The sequence below is a fragment of the Coregonus clupeaformis genome, chromosome 1 (genome assembly GCF_020615455.1).
Source record: "Coregonus clupeaformis isolate EN_2021a chromosome 1, ASM2061545v1, whole genome shotgun sequence".
NCBI lineage: Eukaryota > Metazoa > Chordata > Actinopteri > Salmoniformes > Salmonidae > Coregonus > Coregonus clupeaformis.
The window spans coordinates 19662835-19685578 of NC_059192.1; the positions used below are offsets into that span (position 1 = coordinate 19662835).

General features: G+C 42.9%; 2 protein-coding genes across 3 annotated transcripts; one reads left to right on the plus strand and one right to left on the minus strand.

Annotated features, from left to right (window-relative positions):
- Positions 1–195: 195 nt before the first annotated feature.
- LOC121534346 (TBC1 domain family member 12-like) lies at positions 196–18488 on the minus strand. 2 transcript variants are annotated; one of them, XM_041841028.2, is made up of 14 exons: positions 16879–18488; positions 14991–15114; positions 10422–10478; positions 8818–8960; positions 8240–8322; positions 7836–7953; positions 7447–7553; positions 3321–3401; positions 2983–3074; positions 2835–2906; positions 2610–2738; positions 2110–2219; positions 1623–1881; positions 196–1116 (listed from the first exon to the last, which is right to left on the minus strand). In XM_041841028.2, exons 1-14 carry the CDS (start codon positions 18213–18215, stop codon positions 1045–1047), a joined length of 2784 nt encoding a protein of 927 aa, XP_041696962.1. In that variant the 5' UTR covers positions 18216–18488; the 3' UTR covers positions 196–1044. The 2 variants fall into 2 exon arrangements, with proteins under 2 accessions (XP_041696962.1, XP_041696988.1); XM_041841054.2 differs by lacking the exon at positions 10422–10478.
- A 1498-nt stretch (positions 18489–19986) lies between these two features.
- LOC121581512 (D(5)-like dopamine receptor) lies at positions 19987–21149 on the plus strand. Its single transcript, XM_041897012.2, has one exon. The coding sequence runs from the start codon at positions 20040–20042 to the stop codon at positions 21147–21149; it is 1110 nt and encodes a 369-aa protein (XP_041752946.2). The 5' UTR covers positions 19987–20039.
- The last annotated feature ends 1595 nt before the right edge of the window (positions 21150–22744 follow it).

The following is a 22744-nucleotide window of genomic DNA, read 5'->3' on the forward strand; positions in this document are numbered from 1 at the left end:
TATAGGGTTAGGGTTCCCACACGGCCATATTTCCATGTTACAGTGTTTGTTTACAGAAAACAGACGGAAGACAGAGTGGACCACCTGTGCTAATTATCTCACTGCGTCTCCGAACACCTGTGTGTAAACGGAAGACAGAGGCCACAAACGTGTTGTCACTGAAAAATACTGTCGGCTGCAACTGTGTTAAACCCAGTGTGTTTTTTGCATTTGTTAAATTATTTTGATGTGATATGAAAGTAGAGGGATTTATGTTTCTAGAACCGTACCGCAATTGAGAATCGATTCATGTTTAGATGCCGAGTATTTGGCTGTTTTGTCTTCCAGAGTCAATTCGCCCTTTAAACAGAACATTTAAGGTCCTTGGACTAAGGAGTAACAGTAGGCTCCTTTAGTCTAATAATGGGCTAGTGCCACACGTCACACATTTTCTCTATTGCAATTCCTATGAGTCTTTCGGAAACAATTGCTCACTGCTCACTAATGAAAACCTATTACTGGTAGTTTAGTTAAACTATTCGATGTCAAGCTTCAGACACTTAAGAAACGGAAGGGCTCTGTCACTGTTTTAATTATTTCCTAATTTTCCTTCTATGTTGTAATATTGGCTTGGATGAATTAAGTCATATAAATATATCTATGCTTGGAGGTGCACTTTCATTAAATATCTTGTAATGTTAGTGAGATACAATCCACAGGTGTAACAAAGGGCCTCACTCAATCTAAGAAACTCCATACCTTTCTGATAGGACTAGACATTTACATTTACATTTTAGTCATTTAGCAGACGCTCTTATCCAGAGCGACTTACAGGAGCAATTAGACAGACCCAATATATCACATCTACCTACAGTATGTCATCATATGTTCATGGTATACTACCATAAATACTCTCAATTCAATCAAACTGGCAATGGTGTCCGAGGCCTCCATCTTCAAGTATGACGTCATTCTTTAAAGTCCATTTACCATGATGACTCTAATGTGATCAAAGCCTCTCAATTAAAGAGAGGAACGTGATCATTAAAATGTTCCACGGCTGAATCATGAACTCTTCAGTGCTTGGCTGCAATTCCTGTCCATGTCCTTGTTCTCCTTTATCAATGCATTAAAAACCTGGAGAGGAGAGGAAGAACAAATCTCAATATAAAACTGCAACTGATCGTTCTTTTTAGGCATCCACAATACATACCTGTAGGTGGTGCTGCATTTCCACAAAAAGGCAGACTATCATATGGGTTCTTTCTTTTGTATTTCTTTAACTGACATACATTCACCTCTGCAGGTGCTGTGGTATATGAATTGTAGGAACCAACAAGTGTGAATCTATGATAAAGGTGGCAAATATAACCTGAATTATTTTACATTGCAGTGTCTTGAGTGACGTGTCATTCCCAAACTGCTCCTGGTCACACCAGTGTCACACATGACGGGGCACACCAGAGACTGGACATAATTACAGGATATTTGTGAGGAATTCTGGGAGCATGTCCCAGTTCACACAATAGACTCTAGAAATGCCTTCAACCTAACCACATAATATTCTTATATATGTATTGTCACTTGGTGCAAATGTGTCCATTTTCTCACTTCCCTGTCTTCTTATGTTTAGAGGAACTGACCTGGAACCATTTCCTGTTTCCGTTGAGCATGGGCGTGGCTGCGATGCAGGCGAACAGCCTATCAGAGCCTATATCCTCTGGGAGGCGTGTCAGGAACTGTGCGCTGTGGATGAAATCCATCTGTAGGAGCACGTCCTCATAGAGACGCAGGATCCCTAGGCCCGTCCGGAACAGGAACTCCTCGCCGTCACGACAGAACACGTCCCACACACGACATGCCACGTCCAACGGCAACGACTTACTGTACAGAGTGAAGATCCTGTAAACAGACACAGACAGACACACACAGGTCAAAAATGGCAGTTAGCGGAATGGGGAAAGCAGATAAGTTAATCTTACAGCATGCAGCAGCTGTGCTCTGATAACTGTGAATAATGAACTGACAGCATGGCTGGGGTTAAAACTATGAGATAACAGCTTGAAGGCCACACTAACACAGAACTGCTACATGCTTTCACATTTTCATAGAGATCCCATAGTTACTCACCAGTCTATGAGATAGAGATCTGGGGTGAGGTTGGAGCTCTGGAAGTGGTTAAACAGTCTTGGGAGGTTCTCTTCAAAGAACACCTCGAACGCAGCAAAGTATTTCAGCATCTAGAGGGGAAAATGGGCAGAGAGAGATTCAGGGACCACTAATTCAGTACTGTTAAAGCGATAATCGTGCATCATGCCCAAATCATCCAAAAGTTTCTAAAATGGATTGTGAAACTCAACAAAGTCACTTATAGATGATATGAACATGATGTGCGAAAAATGCTAATATCAGTCCCATGACTTGAATGGGATTTGTACCACAAATGCTAAAACGTTAGCATGTGGAAACAGTGCCAGGGAAACTAAACCAAAGCATGGATTGCTGCCATACCTTGTCCATAGACTGCTTACAGGGTAACGAAACCAATATGTCATTTTGTCATTTGGGTGAACTATCCCTTTAAATTAGTTTTAGAGAGGACAGTTTTTCACTGTGGAAGTAGGCCTCACCAGATCATGGTCCACTCTGAAGAAGGCCAGCTGGCAGGGCTTGTTGAGCAGGTTAGCGAAGGCAATGAAGGCATCAGCTTCCTCCAGGTTGAGGATTAATACTGCAGCTATGAAGGACATGCCCTGGACCTGAGAGAACAGAACCACCATTTTAGTTCACAATCACCGCATGTACAGTATGGCATAAAATAAGGACTTAGACTGCCGTTTTGAAGTGTTACTCACATATCCCACGTCAGGTCTGTAACAGGTGTAGGCCCCCAGCACACTATGGAGGAGATCATGATATGGCCCACCCTGTGGTAGAAGACAATCAGAGGATGACATTGAGCACACACACATACACAGTAGTGGGGTAAGAGATGTACTGTACCTTCTGGAAGATAAAAAGAGGGGGGAATGTGCGGGATATGTCCAGCTTGATCAGGTCCAGACTGGACTCTCTGTCTGCCAGCGATGCCCCATCTAGAATCGAAATACAAACAGATTATTAACGAAAGGACCAACTTTATCATTTCAGTTTACTAAAATAAACTGATCTCCTACTGGTTCGACCTCTCTGTAACGTTGTTTGTGCCATGATAGGAAGAGGGGATAATGGATGAGTCTAGGGTCTGACAGTCCGCAATATGGTGTGTGTGTCTGAAATTCACAGTCTTGCCCCGTGAGGGCCTCCCTCCCCACTCCCTTCACCCCCCATCTCAGACGTACCGTCAGCCTCTGTCTCTGAACCCGTCTCACTGAAACTCCTCCATCTCTCCTTGGCTCTGGAGAGGAAGATGTCGTACAGCTCTGTAGAGAAGGGAGGAAAATAAATGGGGGAAATTAAAGAAGATCTCTCAAAATGAGTCAGGCGGTGGGTCCTCCAGCTGAGACGTCTATTATGCATTTTTGTGTCAACCACAAAGGCACTTCCTGGCAGTAAAACCAGTCGGCCTTGACATACACAAATTCCTTCCACTACATACACAACAGGCTGGTAAATCTATTCCAACTGAAAGAGGTGAAAGTGTTGCTTCGTTAGAAAACAATCAATATGGTACTACATTTTTACAAGTATACATTTTAATGTCTGTACAGTTGAAGTCGGAAGTTTACATACACCTTAGCCAAATACATTTAAACTCAGTTTTTCACAATTCCTGACATTTAATCCTAGTAAAAATTCCCTGTCTTAGGTCAGTTAGGATCACCACTTTATTTTAAGAATGTGAAATGTCAGAATATTAGTAGAGAGAATGATTTTTATCAGCTTTTATTTATTTCATCACATTCCCAGTGGGTCAGACGTTTACATACACTCAATTAGTATTCAGTAGCATTGTCTTTAAATTGTTTAACTTGGGTCAAACGTTTCGGGTAGCCTTCCACAAATTCCCACAATAAGTTGGATGAATTTTGGCCCATTCCTCCTGACAGAGCTGGTGTAACTGAGTCAGGTTTGTAGGCCTCCTTGCTCGCACACGCTTTTTCAGTTCTGCCCACAAATGTTCTATAGGATTGACGTCAGGGCTTTGTGATGGCCACTCCAATACCTTGACTTTGTTGTCCTTAAGTCATTTTGCCACAACTTTGGAAGTATGCTTGGGGTCATTGTCCATTTGGAAGACCCATTTGCCACCAAGCTTTAACTTCCTGACTGATGTCTTGAGATGTTGCTTCAATATATCCACATAATTTTCCTTCCTCATGATGCCATCTATTTTGTGAAGTGCACCAGTCCCTCCTGCAGCAAAGCACCCCCACAGCATGATGCTGCCACCCCCGTGCTTCAAGGTTGGGATGTTGTTCTTCTGCTTGCAAGCGCCCCCCTTTTTCCTCCAAACATAACGATGGTCATTATGGCCAAACAGTTCTATTTTTGTTTCATCAGACCAGAGGACATTTCTCCTATTTTGTTGCCTTACAACCTGGAATTAAAATTGATTTTTTGGGGGTTTGTATCATTTGATTTACACAACATGCCTACCACTTTGAAGATGCAAAATATTTTTTATTGTGAAACAAACTAGAAATAAGACAAAAAAACAGAAAACTTGAGCGGTCATTGTCCTGCTGGAAGGTGAAACTCCTCCATCTCTCCTTGGCTCTGGAGAGGAAGATGTCGTACAGCTCTGTAGAGAAGGGAGGAAAATAAATGGGGGAAATGAAAGAAGATCTCTCGCAATGAGTCAGGCGGTGGGTCCTCCAGCTGAGACGTCTATTATGCATTTTTGTGTAAACCACAAAGGCACTTCCTGGCAGTAAAACGTTGGAAGTATGCTTGGGGTCATTGTCCATTTGGAAGACCCATTTGCGACCAAGCTTTAACTTCCTGACTGATGTCTTGAGATGTTGCTTCAATATATCCACATAATTTTCCTTCCTCGTGATGCCATCTATTTTGTGAAGTGCACCAGTCCCTCCTGCAGCAAAGCACCCCCACAGCATGATGCTGCCACCCCCGTGCTTCACGGTTGGGATGGTGTTCTTCGGCTTGCAAGATCCCCCCCTTTTCCTCCAAACATAACAATGGTCATTATGGCCAAACAGTTCTATTTTTGTTTAATCAGAGCAGAGGACATTTCTCCAAAAAGTACGATCTTTGTCCCCATGTGCAGTTGCAAACCGTAGTATGGCTTTTTTATGACTGTTTTGGAGCAGTGGCTTCTTCCTTGCTGAGCGGCCTTTCAGGTTATGTCGATATAGGACTTGTTTTACTGTAGATATAGATACCTTTGTACCTGTTTCCTCCAGCATCTTCACAAGGTCCTTTGCTGTTGTTCTGGGATTGATTTGCACCAAAGTACGTTTATCTCTAGGAGACAGAGCACGTCTCCTTCCTGAGCGGTATGACGGCTGCGTGGTCCCATGGTGTTTATACTTGCGTACTATTGTTTGTACAGATGAACGTGGTACCTTCAGGCGTTTGGAAATTGCTCCCAAGGATGAACCAGACTTGTGGAGGTCTACAAATTTTTTTTTCTGAGGTCTTGGCTGATTTCTTTTGATTTTCCCATGATGTCAAGCAAAGAGGCACTGAGTTTGAAGGTAGGCCTTGAAATACATCCACAGGTACACCTCCAATTGACTCAAATTATGTAAATTAGCCTATCAGAAGCTTCTAAAGCCATGACATCATTTTCTGGAATTTTCCAAGCTGTTTAAAGGCACAGTCAATTTACTGTATGTAAACTTCTGACGCACTGGAATTGTGATAAAGTGAAATTATAAGTGAAATAATCTGTCTGTAAACAATTGTTGTAAAAATGACTTGTGTCATGCACAAAGTAGATGTCCTAACCAACTTGCCAAAACTATAGTTTGTTAACAAGACATTTGTGGAGTGGTTGAAAAACAAGTTTTAATGACGCCAATCTAAGTGTATGTAAACTTCCGACTTCAACTGTACATGACATCCTTCACGTTGTATATCTTATTCTGAAGGCAAATCATATTTTGGCATGCCAATTGGAATACACAATTACAGTGGCTTGCGAAATTATTCACCCCCTTGGCATTTTTCCTATTTTTTGCCTTACAACCTGGAATTAAAATGAATTTTTTGGGGGTTTGTATCATTTGATATAAACAACATGCCTACCACTTTGAAGATGCTAAATATTTTTTATTGTGAAACCTACAAGAAATAAGACAAAAAAACAGAAAACTGGAGCGTCCATTGTCCTGCTGGAAGGTGAACCTCCGTCCCAGTCTCAAATCTCTGGAAGACTGAAACAGGTTTCCCTCAAGAATTTCTCTGTATTTAGCGCCATCCATCATTCCTTCAATTCTGACCAGTTTCCCAGTCCCTGTCGATGGAAAACATCCCCACCGCATGATGCTGCCACCACCATGCTTCACTGTGGGGATGGTGTTCTTGGGGTGATGAGAGGTGTTGGGTTTGCGCCAGACATAGCGTTATCCTTGATGGCCAAAAAGCTCAATTTTAGTCTCATCTGACCAGAGTACCTTCTTCCATATGTTTGGGGAGTCTCCCACATGGCTTTTGGCGAACACCAAACGTGTTTGCTTATTTTTTTCTTTAAGCAATGGCTTTTTTTCTGGCCACTCTTCCGTAAAGCCCAGCTCTGTGGAGTGTACGGCTTAAAGTGGTCCTATGGACAGATACTCCAATCTCCGCTGTGGAACTTTGCAGCTCCTTCAGGGTTCTCTTTGGTCTCTTTGTTGCCTCTCTGATTAATGCCCTTCATGCCTGGTCCGTGAGTTTTGGTGGGCGGCCCTCTCTTGTCAGGTTTGTTGTGGTGCCATATTCTTTCCATTTTTTTAATAATGGATTTAATGGTGCTCCGTGAGATGTTCAAAGTTTCTGATATTTTTTTATAACCCTGATCCGTACTTCTCCACAACTTTGTCCCTGACCTGTTTGGAGAGCTCCTTGGTCTTCATGGTGCCGCTTGCTTGGTGGTGCCCCTTGCTTAGTGGTGTTGCAGACTCTGGGGCCTTTCAGAACAGGTGTATATATACTGAGATCATGTGACACTTAGATTGCACACAGGTGGACTTTATTTAACTAATTATGTGACTTCTGAAGGTAATTGGTTGCACCACCTCTTATTTAGGCGCTTCATAGCAAAGGGGGTGAATACATATGCACGCACCACTTTTCCATTATTTATTTTTAAGATTTTTTTGAAACAAGTTATTTTTTAAATTTCACTTCACCAATTTGGACTATTTTGTGTATGTCCATTACATGAAATCCAAATAAAAATCAATTTAAATTACAGGTTGTAATGCAACAAAATAGGAAAAACGCCAAGGGGGATGAATACTTTTGCAAGGCACTGTATGATGGGAGTTCTATGAGTTCTGACTATTGAAACACGATACATACCTGGGGTGATGTTGAGCTCGTTGCCGATGGCCAGGCTCCAGACCTTTCCTCTGACGTTGGGGGGCAAGCCCTGCCACCACAGCTCTCTCACCCGCCGAGTGTTACGCCTACATGGGGACACAAACAGACTGGCATGGGCCTACTGCACATGGGAGCCCTGACTGACTGACTACTGACTGACTGACTGGTTTACTGACTGACTGACCGAGTTACTGACTGGCTCACTGACTGACTGTCTGGCTGGCTGACTGGCAGAATAACTGACTAACTGAGTAACTGAATGAATATTGTACTGACTGACTGACTGCCTGCCTGACTGGATCGTGTCCATGGCTGCTCCGTGCCAGTGGAGAGTTGTTTAGCAGGAAGTGGCTAGCTAGCTAACTCACATGTTGTCCCAGTTGGGCAGGATGTCGTTGTTCCAGACCACCATGGCGTTGGCGATGCTGTCCTCCTGCTTAAACCTCTCCTTCACCTCTTTCCTCTTCCTCTGGGCCTCCTTTAACTCTGTGGGGGGAGTGGGGCACAAATCCTTTGGTTACACTTTACAATAACTTCAATGAATAAGCCATTATACATGCTTATAGATGTTAACAGATGCTTATAAATGCTTTATAATAATTTGTATAATGCTTTACAATTTGTATCATGATGTAAAGTTACAAAGTATGTGCAACAGCTACAACAGACAGATTGAGCTTAGTGCCGTCTGGAGGTCTGTACAGTGGACAGGCCAGATGCTGCTGACCTCCATTTCACAGCTCTGAGGAGGCAGACAGTGCAGTAACAGTACCTCTCTTCTTGGCCTCGGCCACCATCTCGTCATACTCCTGGCGGTGACGCTGGGCCTCCTCCACAGACTTGGCAGGAAGGTTCCTGCAGACAGACAAGAGGAGAGGGGACACAGTGTCAGTCAGTTTCACCGTAATCCGTGCATATCACAGCAACTGAGGACACAAAATGGCTACTTTTAGTCAAGTTTAACACATTGCCTTGCAGACAGTGTGTTTGTCATGGTTCAGACAACACACTCATATTTCATACACTGTATCTATTGTTAATGAGGGCCTGAGGTCTTGGATCAGAGAGAGCAGCTGAGGTGACCAAGGAGACCCACTAGGAAAAACACAACACCACTCGTCTCTGGACGCTGTGTTTCTTACTGTGTTCTTAATAGACACCACACCCTGGCCTGAGCCTAGTTGCAAAGAATGTAATGTGTGTTAGTAATTTGGCTCCAGATCTCAAAACAACAAATTCTGCCCTTGGGGGCATAAGAACTGGGGGGCATAATACACTAGAAGAGAGGAATAGAGGAACAGAAAGAAATAGAAGTAGAGAGAGAAAAAAGGAGAGATAGTGTGGACTTACGAAGGCCTGTCCTCCAGTATAAGAGCTGTGGTGGACAGTGGCTCAAAGTCCAGGTTCTTCCTCCGGCCATGTTGAGGCTGAGTAGGGGACGTCCCAGCTGACGTTCCCCCAGACCCAGCCTTGCCCGCCCTGGCCTCGTACTCCTGCAGATATATCAAAACCTGAATCTCCATAGCAACTAGGAAACACAGCCCTAATACATGCATGTCAACTAGCCCAACTAGACTTCCGGGTTTCCATTTGAAAGGAAGGAAAGATAGAGTGGGGTTAGTCGCGAGGGGTGACAGGATCATCTGACCGGATGATGGACATCACAAAGCCCATACTGGCAGGCAGGCAGAGAGAGCGAGAGAGAGAGAGAGAGAGAGAGAGAGAGAGAGCGACAGAGACAGAGAGAGAGAGAGAGAGAGAGAGAGAGAGAGAGAGAGAGAGAGAGAGAGAGAGAAAGAGAGAGAGAGAAAAAAATGGGGGGACTGAGGAGTGTGATGGTTGTTGATGACTGTGGAGAGAGAGAGAGCATCCTCAGGGTGTTCATCATATAACTCATTTCTAGAGGGGGTCAATAAACACCTAGCCATGCCTAATGCATCAGAGCCTGTTGAATGAATTACTTTATGTTCAGTTGCTGTACATGACGCCACTGATATCCAATGGGTTTGTTTCGTGCGAGTTGATACATTGAGTATCTAGTAGACTTAGTGACCATACAGCCCTCACCTCCACTACACAATACAATACAAGTCTCACCTTTGACCTTTCACGATGCATGAAACTGCTTCTGTATGGATGTCAATGGCTACATTGTCTTGTGTTGTGGCTGTGGCTCCTTCAAGGAATTTATTGGTGCAGTTACACCGGGGGCTATCAGAGGAAATGTCTGGTAGGGACAGGGGAGGGGAGTGCCATCTAAGGAGAGTGAGATTTACCAACACCAGTGAAGAAGAACAGCCCCCCATAGTACACATTTAGAAATAGTCACAGCTCTTTCTCCAAATGTATTGCTGCTGTCCTATAGTTCTAAGAAAAGTCAGAGATGAACTGTGTATAACCAACACCCATGCATTTTTAGCGTAAGGCTACCGCTATATAATCCCAAATGGTATAGCAGAGAAGCAGATAGAACTCTGGGACCACTTGTAATGTCAAAGTGTATATACAATCACGTAATCAACTGTGTATTCATAATCCTGAAGTAAAATATACCAGTGTAAGGTAAACCAAAATTCCTAACATTCCCAGATAAGGAATACAAGGAATACAATCGATACCGAATAGATCTATTACACTAGAGAAACATGTGGTCGCACGTACTGTATGTTAGGACAACTGGAAAAAATACAGTCATACTTTGGATTACAACATTTTGAGCCACAGAGACTGAGCTGCTGGACCTATGGCAAGAGTCTCAGAGACCTTGGTATTGAAGAATCTGCGATTAATGATTTCATTTTTTTAATTTTTCTAAAATGCATTTCCCCTCCCCTGTCAGTGCTAGGGTTGGCATGGACATGAGTTGGATGTTCAATGGAAATGGTTGCTTGGCAGCCCCATGCAGATAGGAGATTGAGAAGATGACTGAAAAGGAAACTTGAGAAAGTCCATACCCCTTCGCTTAAGAGATTGGGTGCGGACACAGACGTGAGACCACCAGGAATACTCTCCTGATGAAAGAAGAACATAGTTTGCACTCAGAGTTAAATAGCTCAATCCCTCCAAAAACAACTCCAAACGATTTTTTTTTTCAAGTACTTCAGTACACTTCCAATCCACATAAGCATCTTTGGCCTTTGGCTATGGTTAAGAAGATAGTCAACTTTATTGAAAAGGCCTCTGTTGGAGATCCAACTCAGTCCCTCCCTCCCCCTGCATGTAGGATAACTGCATGAATAATCTTCCCATCTTCCGAGTTTCTGTACTGCACATTTGTGGAACACATTACGGATGGACCCTCTGACATTTACACTCTTAGAAAAAAAGATGCTATCTAGAACCTAAAACGGTTCTTCGGCTGTCCCCATAGGAGAACCCTTTAAAGAACCCTTTTTGGTTCCAGGTAGAACCCTTTTTGTTCCAGGTAGAACCCTTTTGAGTTCCATGTAGAACCCTTTCCACAGATGGTTCTACATGGAACCCAAAAGAGTTCTACTTGGAACCAAAAAGGGTTCTCCTATGGGGACAGCCGAAGAACCCTTTTGGAACCCCTTTTTCTAAGAGTGTAGATCCCTGCTCCAACCTCTGTAGCTTACTCTAGATGAGATCATCTTGTCTAGTCATAATCTCAGTAGTGAGGCATATAAATGCTCTCATCCTTGTCTGCAGTTATACAGTCCTAGAGTTGAGTGCACAACTAATCCAGTGAAGGGAAAAATTGGCTTTAGTGTCTGTTTCCATCCAGGCATGAAAACATGCATTATTGCCTCCGACGAGTGTGGAGACAGATCAGTACCTGCAGGGTAGAGTGGGGGAGGTAGAGAGGGAGAGAGAGGGAGAGGAATGACAGAGCTAGGGGCTAAGGGCAGGAGACAAGCCTCACGGTTGAGGCTAGGAGATGGGCATAATTCAAGCCCAGCCGAGGTTCAACACAGCAGGCAGAAGGCAAGAGGCATACCACTTGAGTAAGACCAGCTCCTTACCCAGCCAGGCAGCCTGCCAGCCCCAGGCACAGAGCCAGCTGGAGCATACACACTCAACAGCTGTAGTGGCCTGCCAGCCTCCAACATGGAGGACCTGAACCCTACTCCTACCACGCCCTACTCTCTCTTGTCAAGTGTTGGGAAGGAGTAGGCCAAGTACAGACTGACTACAGCCTTTGCCACACTTATCTATAAGCTCTGATGTCATCATTACAAGATGCTCTATTACAGGATTCACAGATGGAACGATATAAAGAATTGACTTGAGCTGTGAGAGTGAGTTGCTATCAGTTTACAACCTGGTCAGACTGGTATTGTGAGAATAGAGCCTAGGGAGTGATTGTTATGCTGTGGCGTTACATATTGTACAAGGCTGCAATTAAACTAATGATTCATGTGATACAACAAAACAAAGGGCTGCAATGCAATGTATCGTTGGTGAAGGAGTTGAACAGAAGGGGTGTAAATTACTTGATTTTAGATTAAATAGCGGTAGTTCTTGACTTTCTTTAAAGCTTTAGACTATGTATGTTAACAAAGTGAGGTTAGGTATGTAAGGCTGACATAACCCTGATGAATAGGGATGAAGTACGTGGGGAAAATGATCTAAGCTAAATATTGAGCTCATTGCATTCAACTAGACTTGCTGGCTTCACTTCCAGGCAGGGTCAGATAGTGTTCTCTCCGGTACACAATCCTGTACAGGAAGTTCTACGGTCAGTTAATAGGTTAGTGAACAACTACTGTAGATGTAGGAGCATAGTGACATCAGAGCCTGCATTCAAAAAGCTTCTCAGAGCACAACGCTTGATTCAAAATTTAAGAGTTTTTCCAGTTAAATTATTATACAAAATTCTTGCCACAAACAGAATGTTATGTATATGGGGCATACAACCCTCTCAGCTCTGCAGATTTAGCTACAAAGAGACAGAATCATTAGATCCCTATGAAGCTTGTTTCTGGTCACAGGTTCAGGAATAGCTGAAAAATCTAAACATGTATCTAAAATTAACCCTACAAATAGCACTGTTGGGAGATTTGGAAAACCATAGTCAATCAATCAACAATATAATAATACTTTTAGTAAAAATATGTATCTTTAACTTACAATCTGTAGATACTATGCGATTAGACAGTTTCAGAATTTATGTGAAACATCACAGCACAGTTGAAATATATATGGCACATGGAAATCATAAGAGGGCAGTTTACAGAGATAGGTGGGATGGACTGAGAGTAGCTGAGGGGTGGGTTTAAAAGCTAATGTTCTATAATAGTTGTGACTGAAAACACAATGTATCATGTATAAGTACCATCTATCTAGATGTAATGTATATCAAAATATCAAATTACTTTATTCTTGCTATGTAACTTAAGTGAGGGAAAAAAGTATTTGATCCCCTGCTGATTTTGTACGTTTGCCCACTGACAAAGACATGATCAGTCTATAATTTTAATGGTAGGTTTATTTGAACAGTGAGAGACAGAATAACAACAAAAAAATCCAGAAAAACGCATGTCAAAAATGTTATAAATTGATTTGCATTTTAATGAGGGACATAAGTATTTGACCCCCTCTCAATCAGAAAGATTTCTGGCTCCCAGGTGTCTTTTATACAGGTAACGAGCTGAGATTAGGAGCACACTTTTAAAGGGAGTGCTCCTAATCTCAGCTTGTTACCTGTATAAAAGACACCTGTCCACAGAAGCAATCAATCAATCAGATTCCAAACTCTCCACCATGGCCAAGACCAAAGAGCTCTCCAAGGATGTCAGGGACAAGATTGTAGACCTAAACAAGGCTGGAATGGGCTACAAGACCATCGCCAAGCAGCTTGGTGAGAAGGTGACAACAGTTGGTGCGATTATTCACAAATGGAAGAAAAACAAAATAACTGTCAATCTCCCTCGGCTTGGGGCTCCATGCAAGATCTCACCTTGTGGAGTTGCAATGATCATGAGAACGGTGAGGAATCAGCCCAGAACTACACGGGAGGATCTTGTCAATGATCTCAAGGCAGCTGGGACCATAGTCACCAAGAAAACAATTGGTAACACACTACGCCGTGAAGGACTGAAATCCTGCAGCGCCCGCAAGGTCCCCCTGCTCAAGAAAGCACATATACAGGCCCGTCTGAAGTTTGCCAATGAACATCTGAATGATTCAGAGGAGAACTGGGTGAAAGTGTTGTGGTCAGATGAGACCAAAATCGAGCTCTTTGGCATCAACTGAACTCGCCGTGTTTGGAGGAGGAGGAATGCTGCCTATGACCCCAAGAACACCATCCCCACCGTCAAACATGGAGGTGGAAACATTATGCTTTGGGAGTGCCTAGCCAGTCTCCAGACCTTAATCCCATAGAAAATCTGTGGAGGGAGCTGAAGGTTCGAGTTGCCAAACGTCAGGCTCGAAACCTTAATGACTTGGAGAAGATCTGCAAAGAGGAGTGGGACAAAATCCCTCCTGAGATGTGTGCAAACCTGGTGGCCAACTACAAGAAATGTCTGACCTCTGTGATTGCCAACAAGGGTTTTGCCACCAAGTACTAAGTAATGTTTTGCAGAGGGGTCAAATACTTATTTCCCTCATTAAAATGCAAATCAATTTATAACATTTTTGACATGCGTTTTTCTGGATTTTTTTGTTGTTATTCTGTCTCTCACTGTTCAAATAAACCTACCATTCAAATTATAAACTGATCATGTCTTTGTCAGTGGGCAAATTTACAAAATCAGCAGGGGATCAAATACTTTTTTCCCTCACTGTATATACATGTAAAAATGGCCCCAAATCAAATTTAATCTTCATATATTCTCTTGCATTTTGTCTGCGTTTCAGTTTTCCAAAAATGATTCCGTCTAGGATGTTGTAATACTTCCTTATTATTTATATATTCATGGTGTAATTTGGTTTTCAGGGTAGGGTGCCTCATTGTTATCCTCTCTGCAGTATGTCTGTAGGATCTAATTGGCAAGTGTAGCAGCAGGTTCAGAGATGGGTATAGAGAAACTGGTGGAGCCCACATGGGGAGAGCTGTCAATAATCATGCTTTACAATAATAATAAATAAAAGTGCCATGTAGGTAAAATGTGTGTAGAATATTCAAAATTAAAAGCTGTAAAAACAAAGTTTTTGTCTTTCAAATAATAACAAATAAGATTGTATGGACAGGGATGACCTGATCCTAGATCACCACTCCAACGCTGAGATGCTTGATGTATACGGACCCAGGTCCTCCATGTCAATGAAATCCTAGTTATTATGATTTAAAAGACAAAACTGATCCTAGATCAGCACTCCTAATCTGACATGCTTTAAGAATACGGGCCCGGGGTACCAACCATGCTTTAAGAATACGGGCCCGGGGTACCAACCATGCTTTAAGAATACGGGCCCGGGGTACCAACCATGCTTTAAGAATACGGGCCCGGGGTACCAACCATGCTTTAAGAATACGGGCCCGGGGTACCAACCATGCTTTAAGAATACGGGCCCGGGGTACCAACCATGCTTTAAGAATACGGGCCCGGGGTACCAACCTGCTGTATGGTCCTGGAGTCCTTGGGAGGGCTCTCTCTGACAGGGACCTTTCCAAACAGCTTCCACCCAGGGACATTCTGGGACGGACCCTTCGGCTCTATATGTTTCTTGGAAAATAAACCCCTGAACAGACAGAAAAGACAGAACAATGTGTGGGCGATTATTCATGATGACACACTTTTATTTTGTTCCTCCGGTCAGCGAAACAGTTTTGATGAGTCGACATACTGAGAAAACAGGGAAATTAAGGTTTCTCTGAGTCTCTGAATCATTTCCTAGATCTGACATAGAGTCAGGTCCAAAATGATTGGCACTCTTGATAAAGAGGAGCAATAAGACTGTATAAAATAAATAATACAAATACTGAGCTATATTGTATCCTAATAATAAATAAATATTATTTTATACATTTGCTCAGGGAAAGGGATTTTGTTTAACAAGTAATACTTATTAATTTTTTTTAGATAGGGAGCAGAATTATTGGCACCGCTGTTTTCAATCCCTTTCAATAGATCACCTTGTGAGGATAACAGCACTGAGTCTTTTTCTAAAATGTTTTATGAGATTGAAGAAACACATTGGGAGGGATCTTAAACCATTTCTCCATACAGAATATTTCCAGATCCTTGGTCTTTCATCTGCATTTATGGACTGCCCTCTTAAAACATTTTAGAAAAAGGCTAAGTGACGTTATCCTCACAAAGTGAGGTATTGAAAAGTATCGAAAACAGGGGTGCCAATAATTTTGACCACTATCTTTTTTATAAAAAATAAATCTTACTTGTTAAACAAATCTCTTTCTCTATTTTTTATTTTTATTTTTTTAATGGCAGATAATATATGTTTATTTTATACAGTGAGTTTTTCTCATCTTTATCAAGGGTGCCAATAATTCATACTAATAAGTCATACTGATATTGAGTGAGTGATTTGCTGGCACTCTTATTTCATCAATTGAATCAATTTCACCTGATCCTATGTGGGATTATAAGCCTAGGGGTTAACACTTTACATTAAGGTGTACTCAAAAGGGTTTATAAAGGAATTATACGTAGTTTAACAACTGTTCATTACTAAATGATAGATACCAATCATGTTATAAGTATTTATCACAGATTTATAAACGATCTATGAACTAATAATGAACTGTTTCTAAATCGTTTATACCTTAAAGAAGGGTTCTCCAACCCTGTTCCTGGAAAGATAACCTACTGTAGGTTTTCAAACTGCACACAGAGACATAAAAATGGTATCCACTGGTTAATCTGACTCCGGGGAAGTAGATAAAGGGCTTCATTTCCAAAATCCAGAAGTATCCCTTTAATGTAAAGTGTAACCACCTAGGGGATGTCCTTGTGGGAACACCAATATTACAGCATTCACTGCAGCTGGCTCAGTTTCCACCAGGTGGGTCTCTGCCTGCGCTAAATGTTGAATGAGACCTAGTTCTAGTTCCGGTTTTGTTCATTATGTCCTGGTGTGCTATTACAATACTATTATTATTATTTTTTTTTGTCATTTAGCAGAAGCTCTTATCCAGAGTGACTTACATGAGCAATTTTGGGTTAAGTGCCTTGCTCAAGGGCACATCGGCAGATTTTTCACCTAGTCGGCTCGGAGATTAGAACCAGCAACCTTTCGGTTACTGGCACAACACTCTTAACCACTAAGCTACCTGCCGCCTTAGGAGAGCATGGTTAATGGCAGTGACTGCTGTTGTAACGGGTGTATATTGCAGCAATAATGCGGCTATCCACAGTATTAATGCAAACATAATGTGAAGATGTAAGCAGACTGTGACAAAGTTTGTACCGCTCTTGTCCTTGCAAGAAATCATCTCGTCACCCTGCAAATAACCTCAGACCACAAATAAAACAACAAATGTACCTGCCGAAATACTCAGCGATGCCGGGTCTTTTTGACTGTAAGGCCAGTTCGGAGGAGTCCACACTCAGTCCTATATGTCCTGGGGCGGACTGACGTCTGTTAGACTCATAGGTGTTCCCGGAGCTCAGACTGATGTCCATGAACCTGAGGTCACTGGGGCCTTGGGCCCCCAGCTCCATGAAGGTCTCCCCATCCTCATCCTCATCCTCATCCCCTGGGCTGAGAATGTTGGAGGAGTCATAGCTCAGACTGGTGGTCTTGTGGGCCTGAGGATGGGGTATGGAGGATGGATCACCTCCTGGGTGACCAGATGGTGATGGTGATGGTTCTACTACCTGCCTGGTGTCTGGTTTGACACCGCAGGGGTCTTTCGTTGGTGTTGGGCTTGATGGTAAACCCTGAGAGGTGAGACTGGAAGTAGCGCCATCAGATAGCTCTCCTGCCACGTTAGCTTGTGTTCTAGGCTGGGCCCCGGCTCTGTCAGGTTCCTCTCTGATATTGCAGGATTCGTGATGGCCCTCCCTTGCACTCACTGCAGATGAGGAGAGTTTTTCACATTGTGGGTTAGAGAGACAGGTTGCAGCTCCATCAGAAAGAATTGCTCCTGCGGTCTCTGTGTGTAACTTGGCGCTGCTGTATCCTATCAATACTCCACCGTTTGCCATTTTGACCTCCTTGTCAGGGGTTGTGCTTCGGTTAATATGTGGTCTAATAACAGCATCACTGCTAACAGGACTCTGTTTAACACAGACTGTGTCCCCATTCGAGAGCCCCTCGGGACCAGTCCGGGAGGCTGCAGTGCACCTCTGTTCAAGCTGTCCATTCCAGGAGTGTGCCAATGACTGTACTGCCTCAGCTGCTGTCACACAGGCATCTCGTCTTTCTGCAGGGCAACCATTGTTCTTCTCAGCCAGTGAGATCCCCCGGAGAGCATTTCCGTCCATTTCCTCTCGATTCACTGCAGTGATAGTAGAGCAGCTCCCTGCCTTGGAGCCTACCATTATTGACCCAGTAAACCCGTTTGTAGCAGAGTCGCTACCTGGCTCTGGAATGACACAGTTGCTTACAGTGCCACCGGATGGGCTGTCAGTAATTAAATCGAGCATTTTCGTACTCCCTATACGTACACACGCTACTGTGGAACGGGCATCCTCTCCTGCTTCACCCGACTCCCCGCTGTCAGTCCAACACGTTTCATCCCTGTTGACATGTTTAGAGAGAGGACCTGCGGCGTCGGCGGTACCGTCAGACAGTGGCTGGGTGAGAGATGTGCTACTGGTCTCCTTTTCGTTCACAGACAAAGCCGGTGGAAAAGAGCCATTCTCTGCCTTTTCCATGTCATTCACATTCCCCACACCACTGCTCCACAACAAAAACGCTGTGGTGGCTGGATCAGCTACAATTGCTCGGTCCCGGTCGTTCCTTGTAGGCTATGCCTATCATGATCTCAGCGTATCCCTAATTACATGATGATGACGCAATCAAAATACGGTTTCTATTTCGAGAGACAGCGGCAGAAAAAGGGAGAATGTCAGTCGTATGGTCGTGTATAATTTCTGTTAGAAAAACCGGCAGCCGTCCCCACTTGGACCGTGAACAGGAGCAGGAGCCATTTTGAGATTCCAATGACGTAGGGGGGAGCGCAAATCCCCCAGCACGCAGACTGAAAATCTGGGATGAGGTGACACCTGCTGTCGGTACGGGGCTATAACACGCCTGGTTTATCCGACACTAGTTTTTTTTTAAACAGCACAATGCGCAGGTATTCAGGATTCGTTCGTTCAGCATACGTTTTTTGGATGAAGTATCCCGTAGGTATTTTGTAAAGGGACTCACAACAATGGTGGCAGGCTAAGACCTGGAAAGAGTTGATCACACAGTACAGTTTAATTTAGTTCACTTCACATGGTACCTGTAGTGCCCCGTTTAGTTTCAGCACCATGGACAGCGCCAATGAAATACCCCCTTGGGCACTGATTCGTTTTATTTAGATGCTTATAGGCATCTAAGTAAGAGGCTATGCCATAGGCTACTGAAAGTGCAGATTATGTCCGCATTCATTCAATAGCTAACTGATTGATTATAGATTTTGTTTAGATTTTCTATAATCAATATATATATATTCTATAGATGTTTCTCTTGTCTGATTTCCGAATTTCTCTGAAATTGCCTAGACGTGAGACTACTGATAATATCGCCCGAGTGGCGCAGTGGTCTAAGGCACTGCATTGCAGTGCTAGCTGTGCCACTAGAGATCCTGGTTCGAATCCAGGCTCTGTTGTAGCCGGCCGCGACCTGGAGACCCATGGGGCGGCGCACATTTGGCCCAGCGTCGTCCAGGGTAGGGGAGGGAATGGCCGGCAGGGATGTGGGTTCGATTCCCACGGGGGGCCGGTATGAAAAAAAGATATAATAATGTATGCACTAACTGTAAGTCGCTCTGGATAAGAGCGTCTGCTAAATGACTAAAATGTCATGTAAATCGCTATCATGGGCCGTCATTAACTGCATGTTCTACTGTTGATGGTATTACCCCTGATCAAAAAACATTCAAATGTTTTCGTCATACCTCATTGTTAAGAGGAGGGGTCTTAATTGCTATCATCAAGCACTGAGGGAGACTATTCACTCATTCACTGTCAAAAAAAGGCGCGATCGTGCACAATGGGTTATGTGCAGTGCGCCTATTCACGACCATGGACAATGTTTTACTGGATCAGAGTAAGAAAAATAACTGCGATTCTTATAACTGAGCCTCTTAAATTGGCCCACATACTGTTTATGATGTAGCTATGCTATATTTAAAGAAACATTAAGCAACTTAAGAAATAGCTACTGCGTGAGTGCCCAAATCCGCAAGTGGGGTCTCCAAAACTGTGTGCTGAACGCCAACTGTAGAAGACGCAAACTTTTATATGTGCAGAAATTAGTTGTCAATGGAGAAATCTGACAAGGAAACCGCAGGTGCTGAAGCGGACAGCTCCGGGCGCAGCGTCCGCGCGCTCACAGGGTGCGTCCTGTTCATCCTGATCGTTTCAACGCTTCTTGGGAATACACTTGTGTGCGCCGCGGTGATCAAATTTAGACACCTTCGATCTAAAGTCACCAACTTTTTTGTAATCTCCTTGGCGGTATCAGATCTATTCGTGGCGGTTCTTGTGATGCCGTGGAAAGCTATGTCTGAGGTGGCCGGATGCTGGATCTTCGGCAGCTTCTGTGATACCTGGATAGCTTTTGACATCATGTGCTCCACCGCGTCGATTCTCAATCTTTGTATAATAAGTATGGACAGATACTGGGCAATTTCGAGCCCTTTTCGATATGAACGTAAAATGACCCAGAGGTTTGCCTTCGTTATGATCGGAGTGGCATGGACCCTCTCCATTCTGATCTCCTTCATTCCCGTTCAGCTCAATTGGCACAAAGCAGAGGAGGAAAATGTAACAGGGAACGACACTAATGAAATCGTGGACTGCAACGCAAGCTTGAATAGCACATATGCCATATCTTCCTCTTTGATAAGTTTTTACATTCCAGTCGTTATTATGGTTGGCACTTACACACGGATCTACCGGATTGCGCAAACCCAGATCCGGAGAATATCATCGTTGGAGAGAGCCGTGGAACACGCACAGAACAATCAGCAAGCAACCGAGCAAACAAACTCCTTAAAAACAACTTTTAAAAAAGAAACGAAAGTTTTAAAGACACTCTCTATCATTATGGGAGTGTTTGTATTTTGCTGGTTGCCTTTTTTCGTGGTCAACTGCATAGTTCCTTTTTGTGACATTAACAATGTTGGTGACCGCCTGTGTGTAAGTAACGCCACTTTTAACATTTTTGTGTGGTTTGGATGGGCCAACTCATCGTTAAACCCAGTCATATACGCATTTAATGCTGATTTCAGAAAAGCATTCTCCACCATTCTAGGCTGCAATAGATACTGTTCCAGTTCTACTGTAGAAGCTGTCAATTTCAGCAATGAGTTGGTGTCTTACCACCACGACACTACGCTCCAGAGAGACACAAATATCACTGCCTCTGCGCACTGTGCACAACGCCAGCCCACGGTCTCACACGGTGAAGACTTGGACGTACCGTTTGACAAAGTCTCCATTATCTCCGATACTTCACATAACCAAAGAAACCTTATCCTGCCTGAAATACTGCAGTTTGAATGTGAAGCAGAAATATCCTTAGATATGATACCTTTCCCCTCAACTGGGCCCAGTGAGTGTTGTGTGATTCCAGGTCAAATTGAGGATATGTGAAACTAGTCTACTGACACTGACAGGCATTTCACCTTTTGATAACTTTGTGTCTTTTTTATGTTTGATATACAGTACACTGTTATACCTATTTTCGGATCTCCACATGGTTCTATAGTGTACAATATTCTGTCTATCAGTGTATATAAAAACATTGGTACAAACCTCAGGTAATTGAGTTGAAGATGAAAAAAAAAAAGACTGATCAATAAATTGCTTTTTTTCTGTTATTTTTACAATTTATAACAAAATGTAATTATGTTAGTACAATAAATTGTGTATGTTAATACCATGCCACTCAAAGGAAATTAAAGAGACATCATGTCTGGGTGAGTGAGTCTTTGATATGGTAAGATACAGGAACCAAGTAGTATAATTACAGATAATTGCCTGTTTCATTGCAGTGGCAATTCTGAGGTAGTTCTCTTGGGAATGTAGCAGCAGGTTTAACTATGAAAGCATACCCACTCCAGGAAAGAGGTAGAGAGTAAAGAGCACAGGTTTGCAAAACAGATGGATTAAAAACAATCAAGGTTGGGTAGGTTACTTTCTAAATGTAATCCGTTACAGTTACTAGTTACCTGTTTAAAATTGTAATCAGCAACATAATTTTTGGATTACCCAAACTCAGTAAAGTAATCTGATTACTCAGTTACTTTGGGATTACTTTCCCTTTAAGCAGCATTAGAAGAAGACAAAAATGATCCATCAAAAGCATTTGGTGTGTCATCACAGTGGTCTCTGATTGGTGGTCATCATTAGGTGTGTCATCATAGTGGTCTCTGACTTGTGGTCGGACTCTCTCAGGTGGAACAAACTTCAACTTGCACCTTTTTTCAATACTGATTTGAATGTCATTGAGAAAACAGAAAGTTGTCATGTATTTTTTTCTCTCGTAAACATCCTTTCTGAATCTAAAAGTAATCCAAGATATAATCATTTAGTTTTTCAAAAGTGTCTGTAATCTGATGACCATAATTTTGTCAAGGTAGCCAAGGTAAACACTTATGGGCCAGTTTCCCGGGCAATGGAGAGTGTGCTTTTTAGTCCAAGACCAGGCTTAATCTGTGTCAGTGGGAGTACAACTTGGCCTGTACTCACAAACCGTATCAAAGTAGGAGTGTTGATCTAGGATCAGTTCTGCCTTTTATATCATAATGAATAAGAGGGGGCAGGATGTGATCCTAGATCAGCACTCCTTCTCTGAGACGCTTCAGTGAACAAGGACTGCCAGTGTGCCACTTCGTAAAGCGAAACGTTTTTATTAGCTGCTCTTTATTTTGCATTGCCCTCACATACATTACCTTTCCAAACTCATTTCCTGAATCTCTAATAAACTGATCGGTATTCCTCATGCTAAGTTTCCATCCCTCAAAATCTCCACTGGTGAGATATTAAACTACACTTCAAGGGCTTTTAATGTTATTTTATTCCTTTTTGTCTGTCACTGTTGCTGTGGTTCAGCAAACCTTTGAAGCATTTTTGGATGTTCAGAAGCACACTTAATCGACAGGGTGTCAGTTGAGAGTGAACATTTCAAGACATAGAACAAACAAAACTGTCCCTGAAAGCTATTTTACTGCTTTCATCTCTATGGA